Raw genomic sequence first — 13,058 nt, 5'->3', positions numbered from 1 at the left:
AAACCAATTATAGCTTTAGGCCAGATAGGTCAAAACCTTTTGACCTTGTAAGTATTTAAAATACAGGCAGGGGTAGATAACATAATGGTTATGCAAACAGACTGTCATGCCTGAGACTCTGAAGTCCCAGGTTCAATCTCCCGCACTACCATACACCAGAGCTGATTGGTGCTCTGGTAAATAAAAAAAAAAAAAAGTATTTAAAATACAAGAAGGTTACTGTTGAATGTAAAACATTAATTCCCCAATAAAGAAATTAAAAAATATATACAAGGAGGTTCGGATACTAGAAACATTCAGGTCATGAAGTTAAATATAGTAACACAGATACTTAGCCCCCCAACTAACCTGGCTATAATAATTAATTATTGATATTTTAACTTTCTCTAAGACTATAAGATACCCCTTGCATCCTCTTTAAGACCTGCATTTCTCCTAGTCCTGGTACGTCTAGGATATGGCCATACTTCTTGAAATTCCTTTCCTCTGATTCCTGCCATACCAACCTTGTCAACTTTAACCAAATCGCTACTGGTGCTGCCACCCTGCATTATGCTGCTACTGAAATCCTACTGTGGACTGTAACCTGAAATACCAGCCTGAGAAGTCAACCTCGCAACTCTTCAAATCTGGTGCTCCACTCTGACACCATTCTCTCAGACAACATTCTCATCCAACCTCAGTTTAGTTACCAAACTGAAGCAAAACTATTATAGTTGTATGCCCCACCCCCACCCCTGCCAGAACATGCCTAAAATGGTTTCCCTAGCTTTCTTCTACCCTAAAATCCCTAATCTCATCTGTTCTGGTCCTACTTTCTGGTTCCTGTTCATTAACCATCTTGTCTCAACTTAGGTCATGCCACCTTCCAGACACCAGGTTGCAGATGCTACCATGACTCCACCCCAACTTCTCTGGGCAGATGATCTCACCAGTGTGTCCTGGACCCTCACATCTCCAGGGCTGTGGTCCACTAGGGAAAGATAGAAACAGGCTGTGGGTATGGATCGACCTGTCAACGGCCATGCTCAGTGGAGAAGCAACTAAAGAAGCCAGAATTCCTACCTTCTGCTCCCCATAAACAACCTTGATCCATACTCCCAGCAGGGGAGAAGTGATAGGATGAAGATAAGGGGACTCTGCACTCCAGCTCCATCAGCACCCAGAGAGAGAGATGGAAAAGGAGAGGGACATTTGAAGGTAGCTTTGATGTCACGAGTGGTTTAGAAGGAAAGAGAAGACTGAATGATTGAATCAGGAAAAGAAGGGGTAACTTTATATAAATGTGGACAGATAGTTGTAGAGAAGATGGTTGGTGCATGTCTGCAACTTTAGGGGAACTGTGGTGGATTGCAGTGGGGAGAGTGAAGATTCAGAACTCTGGTGGTGGGAATGATCTGGATTCAAACCCCTGTTGACATGTAATTGTGTAATTTAAATATATATATATATATATATAATTAGCCAACCTATCTCTAAAACCTTGAGCGGATTATGGTAGTTATCCTTGGGGGCAAGATGGGTTCAGGGAGAAGGAGGGGACACAGAACTTTGGTGGCTGAAGCGATGTGGAACTATACCTCTATTATCTTGTAATCTTACAAGTGAATCAATATCAATTACTAATGAAAAAAATTAAAGAGAATAGTAATAAAAATAAATCAATTGAGCCAAAAATGGGAACAACACAGTTGATTAAAAAGATGATTTACATGCCTGAGGCTCCCAGTCCAGTTCCTTGGTGCTGCCTGCATCAGAGTGATGCTCTGCCTTCTCATTCTCTCACAAAAAAAAAAAAAAAAAAAATCTTTATATTAAGTCAAAATGTAAAAGCCAAAGCAATTCCTAAAAATAAAATAAATGAGGGAGTCAGGCAGGTTAAGCACATGTGACACGAAGCACAAGGACCAGCATAAGAATCCCGGTTGCAGCTCCCAGTTCCCCACCTGCAGGGGGGTCACTTCACATGCGGTGAAACAGGTCTGCAGGTGTCTATCTTTCTCTCCCCCTCTCTGTTTTCCCCTCCTCTTTCCATTTCTCTCTGTCCTATCTAACAAAGATGACATCAATAACAACAACAATAACTACAACAACAATTAAAAAACAAGGGCAACAAAAAAGGAAAAATAAATTTAAAAAATTAAAATAAAATGATAAAATAAAATAAAATAAAATAGCCCAACTGTGTAGGGTTAGCAATTCAACCCTAGAGAGAAGGCTTAACACAAGTGACTTTAAAACACAGTAATATCAAGGGCTGGGTGGTGGCGCACCTGGTTGAGTGCACATGTTATAATGCACAAGGACCCAAGTTTAAGACCCCAGTCCCCACCTATAGGGGGAAAGCTTCACAAGTGGTAAAGCAGTGCTGCCAGTGTCTCTCTGCCTCTCTAACTCCCCTTTCTCTCAATATCTGACTGTCTCTATCAAATAAATAAAGATAACTTAAAAAACTAAAAACACAGGAGTCAGGCTGTAGCACAGCAGGTTAAGCGCAGGTGGCGCAAAGCACAAGGACCGGCATAAGGATCCTGGTTCGAACTCTGGCTCCCCACCTGCAGAGGAGTCGCTTCACAGGTGGTGAAGCAGGTCTGCAGGTGTCTATCTTTCTCTCCTCCTCTCTGTCTTCCCCTCCTCTCTCCATTTCTCTCTGTCCTATCCAACAACGACAACAACAATAATAACTACAACAATAAAACAACAAGGGCAACAAAAGGGAATAAATAAATAAAATAAATATTAAAAAAAAAAATTAAAACACACACAGTAATATTGGGGTGGGGGGTAGATAGAATAATGGTTATGCAAAGAGACTCTCATGCCTGAGGCTCAAAATCCCAGGTTCAATACCCTGTACTACCATAAGCCAGAACTGAGCAGTGTTCTGGTAAAAAAATAATAAAACCAGAAAGTACTAAGTCTGTACGTCTTTAGTGAATATTGCCTAAAAAGAAACCTGACTATACCCTATTCAGTAACATTATCACATACTTGTTTATAATTATATATATATTTAGCTTAAATACACAGCTATTCTTTATTGATCGGAGAGCCAAGGATTTTAAAGGGCAGACCCGGAAGTGGCAAGTCAGAAATGGAAATGGCTTGACATGGTTTGGAAAGGGGTGGAGAAAGGCAAAAGGGACTGGGAAAAGTAGGAACTTCCTTAGCAACTGTTGTGAGGATTTTAACTGGTAGGCTTAATAATACCCTGCAGGCAGGGAGGGTCTTGAGGGTAGAAAGAAGATAGATCAAAGGAATGGAATGGGTGGAGATCTTTCAGGCAAAACTATCATTATGTAGATAGGCCATAGCATCAGAAATGCAGGGTGGAGCAGGGGAAGCTGGCTTAATGCTTTAAGGAATGCCAGGCTCCTGTAGGCAGAAAAATGCAGGGTGCTTTGTGAGGCTCCTCACAATTTCCCGACACATAATAACATATATAGGTGTTGATGCTATTTTAAAAGCAGTATTTGTAGGGGCCAAGTAGTGTCACACTGGATTAAATTCACACATTACCATGTGCCAGGACCCAGGTTCCAGCCCCCATTCCCCACCTGCAGGAGGGAAGCTTTAAGAGCTGTGAAGCAGGTCTGTAGATGTCTTTCTCTCTTTCTCCCTATCTCCACCTCCTTTCTCAATTTCTCTGTCCAATCAAAAACAAAACAGAAAGAAAAGGAAAAGAGAAAGGGTGGGGGGATGGTCACTAGGAGCAGTGAATTAATGCTAGCAAGGAACCCCAATGATAACCCTAGTGGCAACTAAAACAAAACAAACAAACAAACAAAAACCTACATTTGTATTAAAAAAAATTAAGACAAGTACAAGCCTTAAAATCTGAAATTTGAGTTGGAAATATCAGTATGCGCCTATGAGACTTTTCTTACTTACTTGTTTGTTTGTTTATTGTAATCTCTGGGACTTCACTACTCCAGAATAACTTTTCCAACTTTTACAGATAGGAAAAGAGAGAGGCAGAGAGGTAAGAAAGAGAGGAGAGACTCTATAGCACTGAAGTTTCCTCCAGTGTTCTAGCATACCAGTGTGTACCAGAGGCTTGAATCTGGGGTCATGCACATAATAAAAGCAGGTGAGATAGCTTCCAGGTGAACTATCTAATCAGTCCCAGAATTTTTTTTTTTTTTTTAAGAAAATATGGACCAACTAGAGTTGCTGTATTGCACCAAAGTAAAAGACTCTGGGGTGGGTGGGGAGGAGGGTTCAGGTCCTGGAACATGATGACAGAGGACCTAATGGGGGTTTTACTGTTATGTGGAAATATAAAATATTAACCCTCCAATAAAGAAATTAAAAAAAAAAAAAGAAAAGAAAATATGGACCAGTAAGACAGCTGACCTGAGAGAGCATTTGACCTAGGTTTGAACCTCCAGTATATCATATGGGAGATCTGGCCGGTTAGCTCAGTTGGTTAGAGTGTGGTGCTAATATAATATGGGAGGTGCTATGGCAAAAGAAGCAGTTTTAGTACTGTGTGTTCTATTTTTTCTCTATTTCTCTCTGAAAAAGTAGACCCAGAGAGTCAAAGTACCAGCAAAGACAAAGTTGAAGACAAAGAAGAAACCATTCTACCCTCACTAAAGCAATGACAAATCTCATGACAAAAAAGCACTCCCAATGGTCACATTTTGGTTCCCTATCACTTTTTTTTTTAACATTTTATCTATTTTGTATTAATGAGAGAGATTCACAGAGTAATACCAAAGCACTGTTCAGTTCTGGCTTGTGGTGGTGCTGAGGACTGAACCTGAAACCTCAGAGAGCCAGGCATGAAAGTCTTTTGCATAACCATTATGCTGTCTCCCCAACCCTCCTATCATTCCTTTTGCAGCGGAATCAGAATGGCTTGGAGAAATAACTAAGGCAGTGGTGAGCCACCAAAGCCTACTGAATTACATCCTTAAGAAACAAAAACTCATGTAAAAGGTTACCAATGACTAAAGTTAGGACAAAAGATAATGTCTCAGTGAATCAGAACATACATAATATGCTACAAAACTCAGGAACTCATAATCATACTCAAAATAAACAAAGTTTTAAAACTTATTTGGTAACCTCTCAAGTTATTAAGCTACCAACTAATTATTTGAGAAATGAGTCAAGGGGAAAAGGTAGTAGTTTTGTGGCTTTCCTATACAAATACATTTCAGTTTTACGAGCAAGTGGGAGTTCTTTATATAAGAAACACAGCTATTAAGAAGGAAAGATGGAAATGAAGTATTTGCAATCTGTAATAAAATTCTGGATACAGATAGTCATAAAGGGTGGCTCACAGGTTGAAAGGGAACTTCGTAGTTAATAGGTACAGCTAACAATACCTGAATCCAGTGACCAAACTATTCTTGTGCTTCATGATTTGACACAGCAGCAAAGCACCAATTCATCTGAGAAGCACTCTCACTGTTCCATACAAAAATCAAGAGTCTGATCGAGCTTTTAAACTTAATTATCAGTTTACAGGGATTATAGGGGATAGAGAAACATCTAACACTACATCATGGGGATACAATCAACCAGATCCCAATGTGGGAGATTCCCTAAGACTAATGGCTTGGTTTCCTCAACAAATAAATAATAGGAGGAACATGAAGGAGAGAAGACTACTGTTAGAAATTAAAGGAGATTTAAAAGGCATATCAACTAAGTGCAATGTGCTGATCTTGTGTGCATTTTGATTTGAACAGAATATTGCAGGAAACAGATTTATGGGAAAATCAGAAAAGTTGAACAATGATTAGATATTAGATTATATTAGAAACTTATTAGCAATTGTTATGCTTTTAATAGTGCTATTCCCATTATTTTTCTTTAAAATCATGTACATTTATAGCTAAGATGACACGGTGTCTGGGAAAAGCTTTTATCTGGGTTAGCTTTATCTGGGTAGGATAAATGAAAAAAAAAAATGGTCAAATGTTAATGATAGCTGAAGCTGGGTGAAGAGTACATGGGCATTAATTTTAATATTCTCACTATTGCTATGTGTGTTTGGAAATTTCCATAATAAAAAGTTTAAAAAAAGAGAAATATCTCATGATAATAAGAATGAGTGCTGTCTTCCTATGTGATTAGAGGAACTGGGCACAAACAGACCTTTTGAATCACTGAACTCTAAAAAGCTATTTCTTGAATTATGAATGCCATGTGAAAAAAAAAAAAAAGACGAGAGAATGTGATACAGAGATCTGAAAGTTACAATTTTTCAAACCTGATTGTTTGGATCTGTGAGGTACCTCACTACAGTAGGTATGAGATATTCAGAAAGCACCACTGGAAAATTTGATCTGTTTTCTTGTAAAAAAATGCAAATAGAAGGAATCTGTTCCACCAGCTCGGTCCGCACTGAGGGCTCTGCAGCAATAAAAAAGAAAAAGAAAATTATATTAAGAATAAACCAAGCATCTTACATAGTATATCCCAATGGTTTCTAGCTTTTCTTACTAAAATACTTCATCAAGGAAATTAGACAAATGCAGTTTAAAAATCATTTCCCATTTAGAGTATTTATGCTACAGACAGGCTTAGAACACTTATAAGCTATATGGCAATATAAAAACATAAAAAGAAGAGAGAATGACAACTCTATTATAACAAGCCATATATAAATCGAGGAGGGAGCAAGAAGTCTGTATGCTGGGCCAGCATCCAAAAGCCATTACAACTAATGGCATATATGCCAGACCTATGGGTTGTGCTTATTTAAATTCCAGCCAGAATGTATACATTATAAATAATTCTTTCATAAATGCACTCCCCCACAATCCACACTTCCCAATTATTTCTAAGGCAAAGCATTAAACAAAAAGCGGCTCCATCTCCAATAAACCACATTAAATTTAACACAAATATATAATTGCTTCAACACTGTAAATGGTGGCTCATCTACAAAGAGAATCCATTTAAGGATTCAAAACATCCTCTTGGGTCTTTTTAAAAGCATTGTGTCATATCCGTATGAATATTTTAAACCAATATAGGAACCATATGAAAGGCTTATTTTTTTTTTCCTATTTTCAATTAAATGATCAAAATCTAAAGCAGACCTAAACTTTCAAAAGCTGTTGCCCCCCAACATTACAAATGCAGGAAGGGCAGTGTACAGAGCAGCTGTCAGTACTGCAAGCCTTTATGGGGGGTAAGGATGGATATCACAGTGTTTACCCCATGGCAATGAGCTTTTCCTCTAAGAGAGCAATCACAGAGAGGTAGAAAGAAAAAGGAAAATCAAGATGAGTCCATAAAGATCATAGGTGAGGGAAACTAATGACTGGGATTGTTCTAATCCAAAGGACTTCTTTTGATCTGGTATTTCTTAGCAACCAATAGTCAGGCAAAACTCAGGAAATACAAAAGGCCTAACTGCCAGGGCAAAAGGCATCCACAGCCATTAGTCATTCTATTTTTCTAAAAATAAGGATAATTTGACACCAAATAAGATACCCATTCTTCAGGACAAAATCCATTCAGTATTAGACATTGCTTAAAACATAAATTACTATGCAGGATTTTTTTTTTTTTTTTTTTGCAGTTAGCTATCATTGGTATATGTAATTTCTTGGAAATGCACAATTGAAAAGTAAAAGTATATAATCCTTGTACAAACCTGAATCTTCTGACAATCTGACTACAATCTCCATTACTGTTAAGAAATCTTCTTCATTATTGCTGAAGTCCCGGAAGATATCAAGTAGCCCTCTAGCAATAATCTGGCTGTGGAAACAGAAATGATTGGTGAAGTTATATGGGTAATACTAAATACCCATGTGCTACTAAGTTCTCAGTGTTGTACCAAGAATAGTGTTGGGCAGGGGTAGTCAGCATAATGGTTATGCAAAGAGATTCTCATGCCTGAGGCTCCAAGTTTCCAGGTTCTATCCCCTACACCACCATAAGCCAGAGCTGAGCAGTGCTCTAGTAAATAATAATAATAGTAGTTGTTATTATTATTATAAAAAGATTTTTTTAAAAAAAAAGTAAATAGTGTCTTAGGAACAGAAGTAATTAACTGATCTCTGCCCGGAGGGAAGAGAGATTGTCAAGGTAGGTCCAAGGATGGACATTCCAATGTGGGTCAGAATTCTAGAGGAATGGGACAGTATTTTCTCGTCAATGTAAGTCAAAAAGTTCAAAGACATATATCTCAATGATGAAAAGACCTACACCCACCAAGTGTGGTAGCATCCCCCTGGCCATCCCCTCCCTTTCATATGACAACCAAAAACATCTACAGACATCATCAAATATCCACTGAAAGTAATCACACCCCTGTTTGAGAATTGCTACATAGGAAGATACTACACAAAGGGTATGAGGTAACTCTCTACTATCTTGGCAAATCTTCTATAAACTTAAAATTACTTTAAATAAAACTTAAGGAAAAAACAAACATAAGGGGTAAAAAAAACCAATGAGATAATACTATACCCACCAGAAAAACAAAAATGTCAATACTCAATACAAGCAAAGAAAAGGAGCTATAGGAGCCCACAGACATTGCTAATAGGAATATGAAACAGCACAGGTGATTCAAAACACAATTTCAATCACAAAAAATTAAATATACACTTATCATTCATCCCAGGAGTTCCTTATTAGGTTTATATCCAAATAGAATGAAACCTGTGTCCAGACAAAGATTTGTACAAAAATGTACATATTATCACTGTTCATAATAGCTGCAAAAGGATAAAATTCCAATGTCCATGTATACATAAGCACAAAATATCCACCCACGTGGTGGAATACTACTTAATAATAATAATAATAATAATAAGTCACATTAAGTAACAACAGGGACATATTTCAAATACCATTTTCTAAGTAAAACAAGCCAGGCTGCAAAGAATAACTACTAAATGATTCTGTTACTATAAAATTCTTAAAAAGGCAAAACCTTAGCATCAAAAGCAGATCAATGATTGCACAGAACCTACTTGCAGTAAGGGAAGGAGGGTCTGAATGCAAAAGAGCAAATGTGAAACATGTTAGGGTGACAGAAATGTTCAATCCTAATTGCAATTGCATGACCATATACATACCCAAACTCACCTTCCTGGATGCTCTTTAAGTGGCTACATTTTACTACATGAGAAATATCCTTGATAAAGCTACTTTAGGCAAAGATACTAATGAAAGGGAAGTCACTGTGATCAGCAACACACGTTGCTAGCCAGGCATTAGGAGAATTAGCTTAAGTCTAGCTTAAGTCAAAAACTCACTTTGATTTGTTGGAAAAGAAGACTAGAAATGTGGAATTTAAAGAGGTAGTCTTTTGGCTTAGCAAACTAAAGGAAGAAATCCATCAACTCCAGCCTGTCCACAGAGAGACTTATACCACCCCTGGGATGAAAGGTCAAGATCTGGCAGCCAGGAGGTTTGGGAAAGTCGAAACAGACACTATAAAGTCTCCGATTACATTTCACTGAACCACATTCATGTGAGCCTCCCCTGGGAAATCAAGCACCGAAGATCCCCAATCTGCTTCTAGGGCCATAGAACAGATAGACAGATCTGCATCCGCCTCAAGTGGTCATAAGGGACCTGCCCTCCTAAGGAAACCAAGGAAAACGAGAAGAGAGGGTCCCTGACACAGGGAGAAATCTACTGCAGTGAATACAGAATGGGAGAGAGCCCATTTCTGAACAGAAATTAAATTTATGCATACATGTTCAACATAAGCACATACAACATATTCATATTTGCACACATTTAAGAAGAGTCTGGAAGTTAAAACTGAACTGTTCTGGTCATTAAGAAAGATTGTAATGAGGAGTGGGGAAAACCTCACTTTGCTTTGTCTTTCTCTCTCCTTTTTTTTAATCTTTTCAAAATGTTTTAATATTTATTTATTTATTCCCTTTTGTTGCCCTTGTTGTTTTATTGTTGTTGTTATTGATGCTGTTGTTGTTAGATAGGACAGAGAGAAATGTAGGGAGGAGGGGAAGACAGAGGGGGAGAGAAAGACAGACACCTGCAGACCTGCTTCACCACCTGTGAAGCAACTCCCCTGCAGGTGGGGAGCCAGGGGCTCAAACGGATCCTTGCACCGGTCCTTGCGCTTTGCGCCACCTGCGCTTAACCCACTGTGCTACCACCCAATTCCCTCTCCTTTTCTCCCTCGTTCCCTTTCCCTCTTTCCCTCTCCTCCTTTCCATCTCCCTTCCTACCTGAAAAAGTCAGCCTAGAACGGTAAATTCTCACTGATAACAGAGGAAAAAGTATGTCCTCAGACCATAAAGGACATAAACTAAGATTCAAAGAATAGAAATTTATATATATATTTTTTGCCTCCAGGGTTATTGCTGGGGCTCAGTGCCTGCACCATGAATCCACTGCTCCTAGAGGCCTTCCCCCCCCCCCTTTTGTTGCCTTGTTGTTGTAGCCTTGTTGTGGTTGTTATTTTTTATGTTGTTTGCTATTGGATAGGACAGAGAGAATTCAAAAGAGGAGGGGAAGACAGAGGGAGAGATAAAGATAGACACCTGCAGACCTGCACACCTGTGAAGCAACTCCCCCGCAGATGGGGAGCGGGAGTCTGGAACCAGGATCCTTCTGCTGGTCCTTGCGCTTTGCGCTACTTGTGCTTAACCCGCTGCGCTACTGCCGACCCCCAGACATTTGTATCTTATAAAAACTTAGACCAGGGGGCTGGGGAGATAGCATAATGGTTATGCAAAAGCCTTTTAAGCCTGAGGCTCTGAAGTCCCAAGTTCAATCCCCAGCACTACCATAAGCCAGAACTCAGCAGTGTTCTGGTCTCTTTCCCTCTGTATCTACTCTTTCTCACTAAAATAAACTAAATAAGAATATTAAAAAAAAAAAAAACTTAGACCAGAAACAACTGGTGGCATTATTTTATAAGATACAGCTATATAAAAATCATAAAAGGACATAAATTATGGTGAGGTCTTGTATGATACAACAAATTCTAACAAAGGGATTTTCAAAGTTAACCAAATTGCTAAATAATTTGGTTATAGCAATAACTATCTATTGCCTTCTTAAGCCCTTAGGCAGCTGGAACCGTCCCCTTTCGCTATAAAGTTCATTATTTCTCCCAGGCCTGGAACCTCTAGGGTGGGGCTCACTTTCCTGCATGCTTCTTTTTAATTCATACCAACTGATACTGCACCTGCTGATACCAGCCTAATCAATGTAACCAGTACCACCTTGGCAAGTTACACTTCAGACTACGTCCAGAGACATTAGGCATGGAATGTCGACCCTTCAGCTTCATTACTCTGATGAGACCTTTCCTAGCTGATAGGACTCCTTAATTCCATTTTGGGTGGTGCACTTCTTAACAAATCCTCAAAACCTAGACTAGGGCCCATGAGATAGGACATATGTACATGTATCCATAAGCTAGGGGAAAATATATACCTTAAAGCAAAAGGGCACACTAGTTTGCAGTGAGTCAATCAATGAAGCCAGCATGTAGAAACACTTAAGAAAGACAACTTAAAAGTACCTAATGAAACAGTTTCTACTTAGACCTAGATACCTTCTTCAACTATCTCCTATTACACATCCCTCAATCACTCCAAAGCTAACCTTATCAAAGTAAGGACTACAAAAGCTGAATAAGGGCAAGAAACTGACATACTTTCATTATGACTCTTTAGTCACTACTAGGCCACCCCATCACTTGGGGCCCTAGTCAGGGCGTCCCTGGATTCCCACACAGACATGGTAGGCCTAGACCTCTAGCAGATCCATCTCACCACTACTATCACTGGTCATCTCCATCAGGAACAACATAATGGACCCCTCTGTGGACCCCTATAGGACCTTGCCCTCAATGTAGATCAACAAGGATAGGGACTGTCCCATTCTCCAAAGAAAGGCTGAATAACATACTCTGCCTATCACCTGAGGATGATAGGTCCTAAAATTAGTGCAGCCTGGTATGTTCCTAGTCATGACCACAGAATGTGAGTTCAGATCTACAGGGATTCAGAGGTCACATAGGCTCCTAAGCTGATTATGGGCCGCAGATCAAATCAATGGGGTTTACAGTTAACAAAATTTATATACTTTCCCCATACTAGGGAGCTACTTTCTTCCCTAATCCAGCTTTCTAGCCCTTTTTCCAGCCACGACATCATCTCCCCAGACAATAACTTGGGTCCACCTGCATATCAGATGTCAGGTGGCTTCACAAGCAGTGAAGCAGTTCTGCAGGTGTCTATCTTCCCTCCTCTCTGTCTCCCCTTCTTTTCTCGATCGCTCTCTCTCTTATCCAATGACAGCAATAACAGTAATAATAACAACAACAATGATAAATAACAAGGGCAATAAAAGGAAAAAAACAGCCTCCAGGAGCAGTGGATTCATATTGCAGGCACTGAGTCCCAGCAATAACCCTGAGGCAAAAAAATAAATAAATAAGAATTAGTATGGGCATTAGAAATACTTTGCACTGATGCACAAAGAAAGTATACATCAAAATAATGCAGCTAACATGGTTCTTAAGTATTACAGTACTTAACAGCAATCTTATGATGTAAAATATAGATAATACAAAAGAGAAATTAAAAAATTAAGCCTCCCTCACAAGAAGAAAAAAAGCAGCAAATGTCAGTTGATGTGAGTGTGGTATGCAGACATCTATGATGATGAGTTAAGAAACTGAGCATATGTGACAAGTGTCTAGTAAATCACTATTCACTCCCAATAAAGTGCTTTTGAAAAAGAAAATGAGCAGCAATTAAGTACCCCAAAAAATACCCAAGAAAGAAAATAATACTGATTAGAGCATAAATTATTAAACTGGAAAATAAACATACAATAGACAGAATGAAAGCCAAAACTTGATTCTTCAAAATAACTAAGAAAACAGACAATCCCCTGCTAAGAACTGTCTAGGGGGAAAAAAAGAAAAGGCAACAATAACCAAATAATAAGATGGAAATGGGGCCATACTACAGATTTCACATACAATAAAAAGAAAATTACCATTCTCCAACACATAATAGAATAACAGATCAAAGCAATGATTATTTGTGACTGCTAAAATCATTAGAAGAAAGACTGGTGTG

General features: G+C 38.8%; 1 protein-coding gene across 6 annotated transcripts in view; it reads right to left on the bottom strand.

Annotated features, from left to right (window-relative positions):
- Positions 1–13,058, bottom strand: part of LOC103115388 (serine/threonine-protein phosphatase 4 regulatory subunit 1-like) — a 110,624-nt gene that overhangs the window by 45,422 nt on the left and 52,144 nt on the right. For all 6 annotated transcript variants that reach the window (XM_060184233.1, XM_060184118.1, XM_060184360.1 and 3 more), the window contains 2 exons: positions 7,622–7,728; positions 6,227–6,369 (listed from right to left, as the gene is read on the bottom strand). In XM_060184233.1, the coding sequence (XP_060040216.1) occupies positions 6,227–6,369; positions 7,622–7,728 (250 nt within the window). The remainder of the gene's footprint in view (positions 1–6,226; positions 6,370–7,621; positions 7,729–13,058) is intronic.

Source organism: Erinaceus europaeus, chromosome 1 (genome assembly GCF_950295315.1).
Source record: "Erinaceus europaeus chromosome 1, mEriEur2.1, whole genome shotgun sequence".
Classification (NCBI taxonomy): Eukaryota; Metazoa; Chordata; class Mammalia; order Eulipotyphla; family Erinaceidae; genus Erinaceus; species Erinaceus europaeus.
Note: the sequence above shows the minus strand (reverse complement) of the source record. Positions and strands in the feature narration are given on the sequence as shown.